This window comes from Toxorhynchites rutilus, chromosome 3, assembly GCF_029784135.1.
Source record: "Toxorhynchites rutilus septentrionalis strain SRP chromosome 3, ASM2978413v1, whole genome shotgun sequence".
Classification (NCBI taxonomy): Eukaryota; Metazoa; Arthropoda; class Insecta; order Diptera; family Culicidae; genus Toxorhynchites; species Toxorhynchites rutilus.
Window position 1 is genome coordinate 160,622,202 of NC_073746.1, and position 18,316 is coordinate 160,640,517.

General features: G+C 40.7%; 1 protein-coding gene across 1 annotated transcript; it reads right to left on the bottom strand.

The window, feature by feature from the left end:
* Positions 1 to 12,479: 12,479 nt before the first annotated feature.
* On the bottom strand, positions 12,480 to 17,744 carry LOC129773612 (uncharacterized). The gene has a single exon (XM_055777250.1). It carries the CDS (start codon positions 17,742 to 17,744, stop codon positions 12,480 to 12,482), a length of 5,265 nt encoding a protein of 1,754 aa, XP_055633225.1.
* Between the last annotated feature and the right edge of the window lie 572 nt (positions 17,745 to 18,316).

Sequence of the window (18,316 nt, forward strand, 5' to 3'; positions counted from 1 at the left end):
AATGAAAATTGATGAAACTTTACAAGATCATTCGAAAACTAAAAAACACCTCTGTGATATTCGGATACGCTATGTAAAAAACCTCAGCTTGCAAACAAAATCTGTTTTTTTAAGTGTTATATTTTTCAAACTGAACTGGCTTTAATTTAATATATCTATCATCTAAATTGGTCCAGTAGTTCAAAAGTTATGAATTTTTGAAAAAGGTCATTTTTGAAAATAAAGGGGCAAAAGTTGATTTTTCGGACCACCATAAAATGGAAATGATGGAAAAAATAAAAAATACGAGTCTAATATTTTACGATGAGGAATAAAAATACCAATTTTAATGAAAATCTGACAATCACTATATCGGTTTGGCATGGAATTCAATTTTGTGCTTGACCCATTCTCACCCCCACTTAGTGTAAATAAGAGATTATTTCGAAAATATTGACATTCGAATGGGAAAAAATTATGTTCAAAATCAGTAATGACTCATCTGGCAATACTTTAAAGAATAATTCTATCAATATTTACAATATTAGTAGTTCTGTATAATGCTGGGCATGAGATTTTTTCTGAGGTTATTTGATGGCTATTAACACATCAAACTTTGATGAATTATTAAATAATAACTATTTGCACTAAAGTTAAGTATTATGCATTGGAAGTTGTGGAGATATGTCTCCTATTAAACGGCTCACAGCTTTCAAATATATTCGCAATATTCGCCAAGATATTACTAATACAGGTCTGACTCGATTATATATAATCAAAATTTCACTTTCAACGTTAATTTTCGAATCCAATACATATTCGAATCACAAAAAAAGCTATTTTTCTATTAATGTTTGACATTCATACATTAATGAAAAAATTGTTTTCTTGAGATTCGATTATGAATTTGATGATTTGATTTATGATGATTTGAAAATAATTGTTGAAAAAAATGGTCGAGTATATATAATCGAGTCCAACCTGTAGTAACTTTCTCCATTTTTGACCCAATTTCATCCCGATCGACGGTATTTGATTTTTACAGTTAACGTGGTTTCGGGACCAAGAGCGCTATATTTTTTATATTTTTCATTGAAGGCTGAGGTTTTTATACACAACATCCAAAATTCAGATATGTGTTTTTTTCCGTTTTTGAATTATGATTTTTCAAATTTAACCGATGACTCGAAAAATAATTTTTCCCCTTTTCACCATACATTACTTTTTTTCAAAAAAATCTCAACTTTTGAATCAATAAACCGAATATTCCTATGTGACTAGACTAGACCTATGCGATTAAAATTCAATCTTCCCGCAAGTCTGATATTTTTCCAAAGAAGGTTGGCTCATTGGTTTCGATTTAATATATCGATCATCTAAATCGGTTTAGTGGTTCAAATGTTATGAGTTTTTTGCAAAATGTCATTTTTGGATAAAAGCGGAAGAATGACTTTGAAAAATCATATTTCAAAAACGGAAAAAATAGCATCTCTAATATCGAGATTATCCCATTTATTTATTTTAGGCTCATTAGCATTTGACTAATATCGAGATATGTTATGAAAAATCTTTCGTTTTCAAGAAAAAACATAAAAAATATAGCGCCCTCTAGTCCAAAGCCATGAAAACAATACAAAACGACAATTACAAATTGCAAAAATAAAATCCATTTTTTTCGCAAGCTCAATAATTTGTTTATAAAAAGCTACTTCATTGGCTTCAATTTGATATATCGATCATCTAAATCGGTTCAGTGGTTCAATAGTTATGAATTTTTGAAAAAAAAGGCATTTCTGGGAAAAAGTGGAAAACATTGATTTTACGGATTTTCAAAGTTCAAAGGAATAATTAATTGAATTTTTTTTTCTCTGAAAGACAAATTAATTATATGTATTTTGATACTAAAGCTTGTTTTGTACCTTCGTCTTCTAGTTGAATTTATTCATTAACCTTACTAAAACAGAGACACAATAAAGTAATATAAGTTACGTTTCTGAGTTCTTTATTATGCTTATATACAACGTACAATTTTGAAAGTAAAAATATCATTATATCGAAGATACCCTGTAAATGGATTTCTGTCTGTCTGTCTTTCTGATTCTTATGGACTCGGAAATTACTGCACCGATCGACGTGAAAATTTGTATGTAGGGGTTTTTGGGGCCGGAGAAGGTTCTTATGATAGTTCGAGACCCCTCCCCCTCTTTAAGGGCGGACTGCCATACAATTTTTTGCATAACTCGAGAAATAATAGTGCAAATGGAACCAAAATTGGAATTTGAGGATTTTACAGTTTAATAAATGTTCCTATGATGGTATGACACCCCTCTTTTCTTTGGAGGGGGAGGGGGATCCCATGAAAATATCACACATATTTCAATCAACCGTATTCGAATCAAACATTGAAAATTTTGACAACTGAAATTTTTCGGAAAACACTGAAGGGAAATGCGAAAATTCAGAAAATTGATTTCCCATATGTTCTACAATTACATAGTGATAAGCATTGTTAGTCCATTTGATGTTTGATGTCTATATAAATAAAAATTGGTCGCCAAGTGTATTGGTAAGCGCAAAACTCGAGAAAGGAATCGTCCGATTTGAGCTGTCTTTATTTTATTATACTTTTATATCAAACATGTGTTCCATGAACGAAGAAACATGTTATTTGCAAGTGATTGAAGAATCTCGAACGAAAATTGTGAATATTATAACGACGAGTTTTGGTAGAAGTAATAAGAAATTTATAGCGCTGGAGTAAAGTAGAGTAGAGTTTTTAAAGGGCCTTTCTCAAGGCTAGAGACGAATGAACTGAAAAAGTTTAAAGTCTCTATAATATAATACCTACCTTCCTTCAATGGATCCACTGGCTTCGGTGTTTTCAATGAAAATTTGAGCGCCTTCCGTAAACTGCAGGAACCTTGTTCCGTTTATGTTGCTGAGCTGGCAGCAATCGACTTCGCATTGGGGATGATCTCCAACAAGCCTGCAGACCATTACTTCATTTTCTCGGATAGTCTCAGTTCGCTTGAGGCTCTCCAGTCGATGAAAACTAGTAGGCACCCATCTCATTTCCTCACAAAAGTGAGGCAGCAGATGAGTGCACTGCTCGAAAGATCTTATAAGTTAACCTTTGTTTGGGTCCCCTCTCATTGCTCAATTCCTGGCAATGAGAAGGCGGACACACTCGCAAAGGTGGGTGCCCAGGAAGGCGAATTGTTTGATAGACAGATTTCATACGATTAATTTTTCCAATTACTGCGTCAGAGTTCCCTCTTGAGTTGGCAAACCGATTGGGACACTGGAAGTCTTGGGCGGTGGTTATATTCAATTATTCCAAAGGTTTCTTCGAGATCGTGGTTCAAAGGTTTGGACGTAAGTCGTGACTTCATTCGTGTAATGAGTAGACTTATGTCCAACCACTACTCGCTAGATGTGCATCTCCACAGAATAAATCTTGTTCAAAGCAACGTCTGTCGGTGTGGAAACGGTTACGATGACATCGATCACGCAGTTTGGCAATGTACGGATAATTACGCAGCCAGAGAGTACCTTTTGAATGCCCTTGAGGTCCATGGAAGACAACCCTATGTTCCTGTTAGAGACGTGTTAGGAACTCGCGACATCTGCTATATGCAGTTGATCTATATGTTTGTGAAACGGTCTAGTATAAGTATTTAATGCTTTTGTGTTTTTCTTTTTCGTTATTAGGTTGTTTGTCTTGTCCCCCCATCTCACCGTCGCCCACCCTCGACAGATAGTCGAACACCAGATGTTATCCCTGGTCATTATGCACAATGCTACAGTGCGTGCGGCAACTCTCGGTTGAGACAACGATACCTCATATCCATATCCCTAACCTGACCCGTCCCTCAAAAATGTTGAATTAAACCTTGAATTAGCGGCTCCGCAAAGCTTATGCGATTGAGCCTTACAAATAAATGAATTGGAAAAAAAAAATTCACCCGAATGTAACAAATACCCGAACGCGACAGCTACCTGAATGTAACACCATCCGAATTGACACTTACCCGAATGTGACATCCACCCGAATGCAACAATTACCCGAATGTGACAATCACCCGAATGTAACATTTACCCGAACGCGACAGTTATCTGGATGTAGCAATTACACGAATGTAACATCTACCCGAATGCGTGACTTACCCGAAAAAAGGATATATTCGAATAATACGCAAATTTTATTATTAGGAAGTATTCGTTAAATTCTGATTTCTGATGAGTGATCATATGTGTCTTGTACGTTCATTTCCATCCAAAAAATCTCGTATTTTTCGTGGGTAGTGCAATTTGAGAAATAGCGGCGTTAGATAAAATCCTTTTCAAATTAATAATAAGTGAGAGAATGCAGTTTTTATAACGTATTATGAAATTAATCTATTCATATGGCTGACGCAGCCCGTTCACTTAAAAGAAAGCTGACAATATTGGTACAAACGTATTACGGCACTGAAGTGCGATTTTTGATGTGAATTTATTTTTTCGTGATAAAGTTTATTCTGAGACTGTAATGGGAGCGAGGAGGGGGAGTGAGCTATTCAACGAGGATGAGGAACCGAGGCGGCTTATGCCGGCATGGTGATGCAATCTGGATTGGTTGTCGACCGTAATGTACTAGGTAAACGTATGCCGTCCGGCGCCGGCTAACGCTCGGTAGGACCTAACTAAAGGATTGTCTCCTATGTTTCAAACAAATCGGGCAATCGGTGGAACACAGGTTTGCTTGAGAGAGACCGCCGCTTCCGACGGTGTATCGGCGGCCGACTCGGATTGCGCCACATCGGCGGCTTGGTGCCGCCTCGGTTCCTTATCCTCGTTAATTGGGGACTTCGCCCCCATTACATTGACCTTAGAATCAATTTCATCACGAAATAATAAATTCATCAGCAGTTACGGCGCGTTGTGTGTATGTTGGTCGTTCTGTTGTCAATCATATCAATAAAAAAACAATTTGATAATTACTTTCTGAATGATATATCCTAAAACATGATATAGGGTTGGGGAAAAAGAAATGTCGTATTCCTGATCGAAATTTGACGCTTTATTTAACATACTTAAAATTATCCAATTTATGTCAAATATGCGCCGTTTTGTTCGCAAACTTGTTGCCATTTAGAAGACAACTTCATTATCTCCCCTTTATAAAACTAACCCCCCCCCCTCCCTCCTTCTTATTTGCAAAAAACTCAGACAGCCAGTTTTCGCAAGCCTCTTTTGAGGCCAACTTAGTATCACCAAGAGCGTTTTGCATGGACTGGAAGAGATGATAATCACTTGGAGCCTATACGGACTATACGGTGGGTGCAATAGGACATCTCATCCGAGCTCCTGTAGCTTTTGGCGGGTCATCAAAGATGTGTGAGGCCTAGCGTTGTCCTGGTGGAAAACAGCACCATTCTTATTGATCATTTCTGGCCGCTTCTGGTCAATCGCCTGCTTCAAACGGTCAAGCTGCTCACAGTAGAGAACCGAGTTGAGGGTCTGGCCATAGTTGAGCAGCTCATTGTAGATGATTGCCTTCCAATCCCACCAAACACACACCAAAACCTTCCTGGCCGTCAATCCGGTCTTGACGATGGTTTGGGCCGGCTCACCGCGCTTCGACCACGACTTTTTTCGCTTTAGGTTGTCGTACGTGATCCACCTTCCATCAACAGTCACCATCTTCTTCAAAAATGGGTCGAGTTCGTTCCGTTTCAGCAGTGCATCGCAGGCGTTGATTCGGTCTAAAAGATTTTTTCGTGTGGCACCCATACATCCAGTTTTTTTTGGAATCCAATCTTCTGCAAATGGTTCCAAACGGTTTTATGGTCTACACCCAGTTCCTGGACAATCGAGCGAGTGCTCACATGCCGGTCTACTCGGATGATTTCAACGATTTTATCGATTTCCACGACGATTGGCCTACCAGTACGAAGTTTATCTTCGACAGCCACTACACCAGAACGAAATCGATCAAACCAACGCTGTGCTGTGCGAATCGTTACAGTATCGGGTCCATAAATTACACGAATTCTTTCGGCCGCCTTCATTGCAGTTTTACCTCGCAGGTAGTAAAAACGTAAACTATGGCGAATTTCTTGCATGGTGGACTCCATCTTTGACGCGCTATAACATGAGACTGAAAAGGACAATCACAACACTGTCAAAACGTCAAAATGTCAAAACACTTGTAGCACAGATTGTCGTCTTTAAATAGCCGTATAGTATGACCCAATGCGATAAGTACAACACAAGATATGTTTAAGTGTCGCCATATATTGACAATATACGAAATTTCTTTTTCCCCAACCCAATATATCCTAAAACATAAACCTACATCACATTCTTTGCATTCGTATCTACTTTCTGTAACAATGTTTGTGAAAGACTGGCGAGGGCGTATATATGCGCCTTTCGTAGTGAAAAGGTTTAAATTACCTGCTTAATTTTAGAAATACAGTAAAACCTGTTTTTGTGCGGTTTTTTTTGTGCGATTTTTTTGTGCGAATTTCTGTTCTTGTGCGGTTTTTTTGTGCGTTTTTTTTTCGTGTGGTGTATTAAAAGAAGCATATTTGACGAAGTTATCGTCCATTTAGTTTCTTCGATGGTTTATATGCATTTCAGTGCGAAAAAAGCATATTTGCGTGTCAATTATCCACTTCTGAAATCATTTCCCTCCTCTCATCAAATGCTTTAAGTTTTTCCAAGTTTTTGCATAACATGATTTCTAGCAGCAACACGTTTCGACATGCAATTAAAACAAAACAGCCACGCGCAATCGAAGAGGCAAACTGTCCCATCGCAAAGCAAGGAAACAAAAGGAAATTGAACGGTGAATGGCGTGGATTTGAGTTATTTTCTTGGGGAAAACTTTTTTTATGCGGTCCCTATCTACCGCACATACCGTATATATCGTACCGAACACGATTTTTTAAAGCTGCTGGTGATTATTTTTCATGCGTCTTTTTTTTGTGCGGTCCCTATCCCCCGCACAAAATAGGTTTGCCTGTATTTCATAACCCATGCTCATTTTTGAATGATTTAAAAGCCTTAAAGATCAATACGGAAAGGAAAGAAGACGGCATGTCAATTGTGACTACACTAATTTTTAAAAATGACACCGCGAAGTCTTCCAAATCATTCTCAAATTTCCTCATGACAATTTTTCATTTCACTTCGTATTTTTGTTACTTTTTCATGTTACTTTAATTTAATCTTATTTCTCAACAGGAGATTCAACGAAACTCATAATCTGATTTGTCGGATTTTTTCCTTATCATTCGGGAAAAGGTTGCATTCGGGTGAATGTCGCTTTCGGGTATTTGTCGCATTCGGGTAAATGTCCATTCGGGTATATGTCGCATTCGGGTATTTGTTACATTCGGGTGAATGTGTTTCGGGTAAACGTGTTTCGGGTGAATGGGACACAACCAGTAAATGCGTGTATTATCATCATTTTGTGGAATATTTACATTTAAATATATGAACCCGATGTATGCATTGTAATAAAATCTTGAAAAATCTATTCGAGAAATGTTACACATTCACCATACATAATATATACGAATATGCGATAGTGATATAAACTCACGTTTGAAACTTTATAATAAGTGCTATTCCATTTGACTACAGGTTGGGTGGACACATGATGACTAAAGGGTGTGTCACATCTAATTGCATCACGGAAAAAAACGCTATAGAAATTCGCCCAGTAGTCCTTTTGAAAATTTTAGACAGTAAAATAAAAACTATTAAACAACTTTTGGCATTTTCTTTTTATTATACTTCGAGCCCAAGCCCGTATGCTTGCACCTTCCTCTTTACCCCGTCCATAAGGTTCTGTACACCGTCAGGTTGTAGTTTTTTTTAACAGAAATCCATTTTCTCTTGAAGTCCGCCTCCGATTTGACAACTTTTGGGTTCTTCCGGAGGGCCTGCTTCATAATCGCCCAATATTGCTCTATTGGGCGAAGCTCCGGCGCGTTGGGCGGGTTCATTTCCTTTGGCACGAAGGTGACCCCGTTGGCTTTGTACCACTCAAACACGTCCTTTGAATAGTGGCACGAAGCGAGATCCGGCCAGAAGATGATCGGGCCCTCGTGCTGCTTCAATAGTGGTAGTAAGCGCTTCTGTAGGCACTCCTTAAGGTAAACCTGCCCGTTTACCGTGCCGGTCATCACGAAGGGGGCGCTCCGCTTTCCGCAAGAGCAGATCGCTTGCCACACCATGTACTTTTTGGCAAACTTGGATAGTTTCTGCTTGCGAATCTCCTCCGGAACGCTGAATTTGTCCTCTGCGGAGAAGAACAACAGGCCCGGCAGCTGACGAAAATCCGATTTGACGTAGGTTTCGTCGTCCATTACCAGGCAATGCGGCTTCGTCAGCATTTCGATGTACAGCTTCCGGGTTCGCGTCTTCCCCACCATGTTTTCCTTTCGTCTCGGTTAGGAGCCTTCTGAACCTTGTATGTACGCAGGCCCTCCCGCTGCTTGGTCCGCTGGACGAATGAACTTGACAAATTCAGCTTATTGGCGACATCCTGGACCGAACTTCACGGATCACGTCTAAACTGCTTAACTACACGTTTGTGATCTTTTTCACTGACGGAGCATCCATTTTTGCCGTTCTTCACCTTCCGGTCGATGGTTAGGTTCTCGAAGTATCGTTTTAGTACTCTGCTGACCGTGGATTGGACGATTCCCAGCATTTTAACGATGTCCCGATGTGACAACTCCGGATTCTCGAAATGAGTGCGCAGGATTAATTCACGACGCTCTTTTTCGTTCGACGACATTTTTCCAAATTTACGAAAAAATGACAGTGAAGCATGGCCAACGTGATCTATACACTCTTATCTGATTATAAGCGAAAGCTGAAGATATAATTCCTAAAAATAAAATTTCTACAGCGTTTTTTTCGTGATGCAATTTGATGTGACACAACCTTTAGTGGTAAAACGAGGTGAGTTCATTACCATCCAACCATGATTACCAATCACTAAAAAGGAACAAGGGAGTTATTCATCAAATGTGAAGACAGTGCTGATTTTCGTATGAAACAATTCTTGAGTGGTTCATTCAACCTCATCAGCAGATTAGTTCTGTTTTCAACTATTTTATGCGATGTATCCGTCGTATTTGAACAGCATATTTGGTCAGCTTCAAATACATCGTGAAATCCTCGAGTAAATTATAATTCTTGAACATTGAAGTCACTATAGGTCAATAATGAAACTAAATTCAATTAAATTGAACAAATAAAACCGGTCTTGTTCTGATAACAACGTGTTCACATTGGAAGACATCTTGTATTCCTCAACGCATTCAGCCCTGACCAGAAACACTAATGCAGCTCAACCCACAACTATCTTTGGACTCATGTCGTCTATCATGTTCTGCTCCACCTCCAGTTCCACCATTACCAACCCAAGGGAACGTCCAGAAATTATTTAGCACATTTCTGCTGCACGAGTCAGAATGGGTGTTACGTTCCCAGCTTAATAATAATTTTCACCCTGATTACACTACTCACCCTTCGCTTCTCCCCACCACGAAGGTTCACATGTTGCTGCTGTGCTGGGTTTATCCGAAAGAGCGGTCGTCGCATCAAAGAGCACTCATTATGCAGCAGCCAGCCAAGTAGCATTTTGGAATCTCCGCAAAATCGCTGGCGGCGGACAGATGCTCCGCAGTTGCAGATGCACGCGTCTAACTTTTGCGAACAAGTTCCGCGCGAGGATGGGCAAGTGTAATGGCGAAAACCTTGCAGAACTTTTTGGTGTGTTTTTGACGAATGGAATAAGAGAATAACTAACAGCACCGAGCTAAGTGAAAATAACAATGGAGCACAACTTGTTAAATTCAGCGTGACAGCCAAATCCCACCGAAACATAATTCTTTTGCACCAAGCGAATTGCGGAAATTGGCGCACCATCTCTCCGATTGTGGGTAATCTAAAACCACGCCGTTTGTCTCGGGCCTGGAAAGAACAACTCTCCCCGCCTTCCCCGCGAAAATGTTACAGACCCAGGATAGGCGTAAAATCATACGCCGCTTGTGGGGAGGGGCGCTCGGTGTGCTCAACGTGGAATTATGATACAATTTCCGGCTGATCCTCTGTCGTGATGCGGAACGAAAGTGAATTGTGTTACATCTCATATTGTCGGATTGTTGAAGCCTTTGGGGAGAGGGGTTTTCTGAAAAGAAATGCTGTAAAGACAGCGCAAGAAGTTTGCCCGAGTTGGAACGATTCGTACAATTGTGTGATGTATTTGCATAAAACAGCAAATGTCTGCTTTCTGTTGAGCTCATTGTTGAACAACTTGGTGCGAAGAACAACTTTCAAGTTATTAAAGTTTTCACATTTTGGACCAAATTAGTACGCGGGAAAATGCATAATTGGTAATTATAAGCATCGAAAATCAAGAAGATCAACAGTCTGTTGGTGATTTGGTTTCTGTGAAATTGAATTATCAATTGAGTTCTTTCTCGTTTATTCAAATTTGCATTCGTTACTTCTATTGGGCCTAGACACGAGTGTCTTAATGATATACATCCATTTAATAATATTCATAATCAACTTAAATATTCATAATTTTTATAAAAATTCAGTCAACCGTCGGTCCTATTGAATATTGTTTTCATTTATCGTAATCAATGGAGAATTATTGAGATTATGAACAAATACAGAGATTGGCATAAGTAAAAGCCCACAATGTATTATTTTCAATTCTTCTTATGAAATGTATATTTTTCATCACTTTTCTCTATGCAGATACCACTGGAAGACTCCTTCAATATTGTTTTTCTTATGTTGGGTGTATTTTGTTCGATATTAAGCTGTTTATATTGTGTTACATTGGATTCATTAATATTAAAAAAGTAAGGCAAAAATAAAAGCCCAGTGCACAATGGTCCCGGAGATGTATTTGAGTGGAAATCAGCATTTAGAGCTCGACAGTTATTCTCTAGACAAAAACTGTCTTCGACAAAGTTGTTACATATGATAGAGCGCTCATATGTTATCAAAAATAACATTCTTATTTTTATAGATAGAGGTAATCATAGTTCGACAAATTGTAGTCCCAGTTATTTGAGACATCTTTGTAGAACAAAGTTTTTTTTCTATCTCTTGAAATAATCGATATAGCGCCTTTTTTCTTGACTTGTTTTGTATTTCGGATCTAGAATGAACGTTCGAAACTCGTGCCCCTACACTAGAATACCCCTTTAAGGTAAGATTGAAAGGATCAGATTTATAGAGGGTGTTGGACTCAAGAATCATTGGATATCAGTTTTCTATTTATATTATTTATCGTTTACAAATTTTGCAGCGTAAGGATAAGCCTATTAAGTCACCAGAAATAGCTTTTCCGGAAACATACAATTGTAGTTTCTGTTGGTAGGGTATCTTTCCTAGGTATCTTACTAATTTATTCTATTGTAGAACCATGCTGTACATTCGCGTCGGAATCCATTTAATGATCGGATATTTTTTAGTTTAGGAGTTAGCAGACTCCAAAATACAACGCGCTGAACATAGAGAGTGTTCTTGTAATGCGATGTTTGAATTTACCAAAATCCGTAATCTGTCTGCTGAAACCTTTTTTTCAACTGTTCTGGAGATTGGTAAACAGAAGAATTTTTTGATGCATTTGCAAAGTTTCTATATGATAATGATTGGATGAATCTCATGCCAGCTTGCCTTAGAAGTTCACAGCACCATTTAAGATTGGGGTGATGTATTGTGGGTGTAAAACAATTTAAGCAACTTCAAATCTAAGAAAATAGCATGAGCCAAACGACATTTTGTAAATGGCTCATGTTTTTTCATAATTTTTTAATAATTTCTAATTCAAAAACTATGGAAACTACAATTGTTGCGACGCATAAGTGGTCGTGTTTCAATTTGTGCCGGATTCCGTGACTGTCCCCTTTTGCTAGTAGCTTTTGTTCACTACGCGAAATCTCTCCCCGAGTATGAAGCGAATTTCGTTGTTCGATTTTTCAATTAAGAACACTGTTAGCACCAATGACTACACATTTTATTACAATTTTAGACTATACACTAACAGACTATTACTACATTTAATTGAACTTCATACATAAATACATATAATTTTTACATTTAATTTACGGTGGCCGAACTGCACTCTAACGGAGACAAAAAACGATTAAATTCAAAAAGTGCCCTAAAGCTCTTGCAAAGCACAATGCCTGCTTTATTCCATTGTACGCAATTATTATACGTATTGCGTAAAATCTAGAGTTAAGCTTTTACCCATATTATCGCAACTATAGTGCATTTCAGTTGGATCTACTTAAACGGCTCACATCTCTCATTGAACACTATAGAAACGTCAACATAGCCGGCCACCTAAATTTGTTTACAAATTTACAGAGTACATAGTGCAGTGGTGATCACATTATAATGTTAACAAGTGTTTATGCTAATAAATGAATTTTAAAACCATATCCCTATTTGTGTTCTCTTTTCACTCATTCGGACGTGATGATGACTTTGTTTAGTGGTGTGCTGTTGTGCTCGGAAAACGGTAGTGGACAAATCCGAGAAACGGGTCTCTTGTATGTTCCATTTGTTGTCTTCACCGTCACAACACGGGCAATTCCATCTTCTCCTGGATGAATGTGTTCAATCCTCGCCAAAGGCCAGGATATGGAAGATTTGTGGTCGTCCTGCAACAATACTACCTGGCCAATGTTGATGGGTATTGGCCGGTTTGATCTTCTACGTTGGTTATTCAGCTCAGTCAGGTATTCCTTCTTCCATCTTGCCCAGTGATCTTGCACTATTTTTTGAAGTTGCTGGAAATGCTTGAGACGATGTGTTGGAACGGTCGTATAATCTGGATCTGGCAGACAGTTTAAAGATGAGCCAGTCAGAAAATGCCCTGGAGTCAATACGTCTAATTCGGTGGGATCGTCGGATAATGATGTAAGAGGCCGTGAGTTCATATTGGCCTCAACTTGGGTAAGAATTGTGGAATAGTCTTCAAAAGACAGTTGAGTGTTGCCAATTGTTTTTGACAAGGTTGTTTTCGCTGTTTTCACGCCTGCCTCCCACAGGCCGCCAAAGTTAGGTGCTCTTGGTGGAATAAAGCTCCACTTTATTTCCGAATTTGTGCAGTTGTTAGCTATTGTTTGCTGATGATTTTTGTTTTGCAGGAAATGGTAAAGTTCAGCCAGTTGGTTTTTTGCTCCTTGGAAATTGGTTCCATTATCAGAGTGTATTTCCGCCGGTGTACCTCTACGAGCGATGAATCGACGTAGGGTGGCTAGGAAGGACTCTGTCGATAAGTCGCATACGAGTTCAAGGTGGACTGCCTTTGTTGCAAAACAAACGAAAATTGCAATGTATGCCTTTCTTGAACCTGCTCGGCGGTGTACGGGCTTGAGATAAACTGGACCACAGTAGTCTACTCCGGTGATCGTGAATGGTCTGCCAGGGATAGTGCGTGCTGTCGGTAGTTGCCCTACAGGCTGTTGTATAGGAACAGGGTTGTGGCGAAAACATCTGACGCAATTATGAAAGATTTGCTTCGCGAGTGTCGTACCTCTGATTGGCCAGAACTGCTGACGCATGGATGCCAGGATCATGCGGGGACCTGAGTGTAGGGTTTGGGTGTGGAAATGCGCTGCGATGAGACGCGATAGTGGGTGTTTGTATGGCAGAATTGAAGGGTGATTGGTTTGGTAATGTTGTGTGGAATGCTTGAGCCGGCCACCAACCCGAAGTATGCCTTTCTCATCAAGGAATGGATGTAACAATTTGAGATAAGATTTTTTCGACACAATTTGATTCTTTCTGAGGGATTTGATCTCCTCAGAGAAAACTTCTGATTGCGCACATTTGACCAATGAATCTTTTGCAGTTCCTAGCTCCGATGTAGTCAGGAATGGTTCTACGATTTTGCTTTTGAGTCGACACATGTTAATAAAGCGGAGGACGTAGGCGGTAACTCTCACCAGACGCTGAAAGGATGAATAACGTTCGAACAAGTGGAATGGTTCGGGGACATTTAATGTCAGCACTGTTTTACGTCGTTCAGTAATTCCATCGTCAGGTGGGTGTAGCTGTGTTTGTTTCGGCCATTCGTCTTCCTTCTTATGCAGCCAAGCTGGACCCACACGCCAGCTCTCAAGTGGGACGAAATCGTTCGACAGTAGCCCACGTGAAATGTGATCAGCAGGGTTTTCAGGTCCTTTCACGTGGTTCCAAGTGTGTCCGTGTGTGAGGAGTTGAATTTCTGCAGTGCGGTTTCCTACGAATGTTTGCCATGTATTGGGTGGAGCTCGAATCCAGTGCAGGACAACCATCGAATCTGACCAGAACCAGCAAGGAATTCCCTCCATTCCCAGCGCTGCAGAGACCTTAGCGTAGAGTTTCGCTCCTAATAGTGCAGCACATAGCTCCAATCGCGGAAGGCTGAGTCGTTTTAGTGGTGTTACGCGTGATTTCGAAGCGATGAGCTGTATGTTTATTTTGCCATCCTCACTGGTCGATGATCGAGCGTAGATACACGCACCATAGCCTGCTTCAGAGGCGTCGCTAAATACGTGAAACTGCACGTCCTTTTGTTGTGGTGCTAGAAAGCAACGATGTACTTTAAAGTTTTTCAAAACTGCTAGCTGGGCATAAAATTCTCTCCACCGTGCTGCGATTTCTTTTGGCACGGGATCGTCCCATCCGATACCTGCCGACCATAATCTTTGCATCTGGATTTTTGCCCACGATATAACCGGTGACACGAGCCCGAGCGGGTCGTAAAGTTGGGCAATTGCAGAAAAGATTTTTCGTTTCGTCCAATCATCGTTGTTAGTTGTGGCTCGTACATCAATGCATAGTAAGTCTGGTTCCGTCTCCCAGACGACTCCCAGAGTTTTGACTGTCGTTTCTGACACTAGATGAAGTGTTGTTGATGGATCGGTTTCACCATGATTCAAGTCTTCTAGAACGGCACGTTGATTTGAATTCCATTTTCGTAGGGGAAATCCTGCTTCTGCCATTATTGATTGCATTTCGTTTCTCAGTAGTATAGCATTTTCGACGTTATCGGCTCCCGATAGGAAGTCATCCATGAAAAAATCGTTTTTCAGTGCCTTTGCGGCTAGTTTATATTTTTCTCCAGCATCGTTAGCAAGCTGCTGAAGAACCCGGGTGGCCAAAAATGAGGATGGAGACAAACCGTAAGTTATTGTCTGAAGCTCATACTGTTGGATAGGATCGGATTGATTAAATCTCCAAAATATTCGTTGGAGAGCTGCATCCTCAGAGTGGACACGAATCTGGCGATACATTTTTTCTACATCCGCTACAACAGCGACGGAATGTTTTCGGAAGCGAACCATTAAATCTACCAATTCATCCTGCACAACCGGACCCGTTAGAAGAGCATCATTGAGGGAGTAATTCGTTGATGTTTTTGCTGAGCCGTCGAAAACTACCCTGACCTTGGTTGTCGAACTGGATTCCTTAAAAACCGGATGATGCGGGAGAAAACAGACCGTTCGCGTTTCATTCATTTGGACCTCGTTGTTTACCAGTTTCATGTGACCCATCTTTAAGTATTCTCCCATGAATTGATTGTAGCATTTCCTTAAATCTTCATCTTTTTCCAGACGCCTTTCCAGATGTTGAAATCTTCTGAGTGTTGTGCTTTCCGATTCGCCTACTAATTGGTGGAAATCTACACGTTTTGGATAACGTACAACATAGCGACCTGATTCATCCCTGTGCACCGTATTTTGAAAATGCATTTCGCAATCTTCTTCCTCCCGAGAGCGGAGTTTTTTACCCGGCAGTTCTTCAATGACCCAGAATTTTTCAATCGCTTCATCTAATGGATCCGTAAACGCTGCGTTGCAGCTCACCCGTGTATCCTGTCTCTGCCGATCGACTTCACCAGCAGCCACCCAACCAAAGACGGTGTTGATAAATATTGGCAATGAGTTGCCAACCTTTCGCACCTGGATCCGGCCACCATCCAAACGATGAAAATCGTAAAAATATTGCGACCCAAGAACCATGTCAATCGAACCAGGAGTGGCGAAACCTGGATCAGCAAGCTCCATATCTGGTGGCGGTTTCCACTGTTGAAAATGAATCGATGTGGAAGGTTGATCATCTGTAATACGATTCATCACCAGAAAATCCATTGGTTGATGAAAATCGAAAATTCTCGAAGCAATGGTTGCAGATACCTCACAAGCAGTTTGATGATGCGATCGCCCTATGCCAGAAATTGCTACCCTCTTGTTGCGTCGCGGAAGTTTAAGCAATTGGCAAAGATTTTCTGACATCAGATTTGCCTGGGAACCACTATCCAACATTGCCCTCGCGAAGTGGGGCCTATTCCATTTGTCCTTCACCTTCAACAGCACGGTAAGAAGAAAGACGTGCGTATCATGAGAACCCAATGCCAAGTTTGTCGAAATTGATGTCACCAAACTAGACCCTGATCCACCGGAGTTCGATGCATCTCCAGATGCTGATGGGTTATCCATTGTGGGAGAAGGAGAGGAACCAGAACCAGGAAATCCAGGATGCAGGAGTGTGTGATGCTTTTTCGAGCACGTTCTACATCTGAATTTCGAAGGACAATCCCGTGCCATGTGGTTTCTGCCCAGACAATTGGAACAAAGTCGTTTTGAATTCGCCAATTTCAAACGCTTGTCCACTGTAAAATTGTTAAATTTGGAACACCGTGATATGAAATGCTGTTCCCCACACGAGACACAACTTGGACCCTTGTTGTCGGTCGCCGAGTTGACCGACACCTTAGCTGCATGTGTTTTAGTTGAATGTGATGGAGCCGCCGAGTGCACGACGGATGTGCGTTGATCAACATTGACTGCATCTAACACTCGTGTCTGTTTCTTCAGGAAGTCCACCAGCATCGCATAGGATGGATTCTCGTGCTGCGTCGCATGTGCCTCCCAGTGCTTCTGTGTCACGTCGTCGAGTTTCGAAACTAATACGTGCGTCAACATAGCCCCCCAACCACTTGTCGCCTCTCCTAATTGGTCAAGAATTTTTGTATTGCGCTCAAAGCAGTCTATTATGTCGTGAATGCCGATCGCTGATTCCTTTTTTATTTTAGGATATTCCAGAAGTGCGTTGAGGTGCCGTTTTTTCAATAGATAAGTATTGGAGAATCGTATAACCAAGCCATCCCAAGCAACCCTGTAATTTGCGTCACTCATCGGATAAGCATCGATTAGTTTCAGCGCATCACCCTTAAGAGCAGCCCGCAGATAATGAAATTTCTGTATATTAGACAACTCAGACGAAGAATCAATTAAAGCGCGAAAAGTATCATGGAACTGTAGCCAGTTTTCATAGTTCCCATCGAACTCAGGCAGGCTGATTTGTGGCAAGCGTACGAATGTGTGTGCGTTGCTCCCAGCGCCAGGTGTAGAGAAAGTACTTGAGGATTGCTCTGCCTGTTCTAATAATTTTCGCGGAAGTTTGCTCTCCAACCCTGCCCTTACCTGGAAATATTTTTCCTCAAATTCTGCCCTAATCTGACGGTGCTCTTCTACATTCTCCTCGTGCTCCTCTAATTCTTCTATCTCTCGCTGAATCTCCTCGAATTCGTCCCATTTCGCTTCGAGTTTCTCCAGACGAAGCTTGATTTGGCTTTCGTTTGTAGAACGGTATTCCAGGTTAAATTGCTCCGTGCGGCGAAGAAAGTCGACGATGTTGTCCCTCACGTGCAATTTTGGTTTCAGCTTCTTTCCCATGATGAAACGAATTGAAAGTAGCCAGTACGATTCCTAGGAGAGCAACAAGAGAAGCACCCTTCGAGAGACAAATGAAGTTTTGGACAAGTACTCACCTTGTGAGCCTGTCAATCAGGCCTTGTATTTCAAATTCTCTCGGTTGTATCGATGTGACGAATATTGCACTCGTCCAAGCCACAGGTTGAAGGCACAAATATAAATCCAGCGCAGAATAGGCCCAGCTAGCCAGAAGTTGAGAGCCACTATCCCAACTCCACTACCGGTAGTATAATCCACGCCGCTTTTCTATGAGCTGTAATATACGACAAGCGAAGCACCTTCCTGATTCGAAAAATTTATTTGGACAGGTACTCACCTTGTGAGCCTGTCAAATAGGCCTTGTATTTTTCGAATTAATATCCGTTGGAACGACGAACCAAAATTGTTATCACTCCAGTAATCCGCGTTGGTGACAAATCCTAATTCTGGTCTTCCAGTAGATTACTCCAGCCAGCCATACACCGTGTCTCCGCTCCAAATTATTCAGCCACCGAAATGTATACCGGAACAGAAAAAACGACCACGTAGAACGT

Coding starts and splice junctions, on each gene's coding strand:
- LOC129773612 (XM_055777250.1), bottom strand. CDS start 17,744: ATGGGAAAGAAGCTGAAACCAAAATTGCACGTGAGGGACAACATCGTC.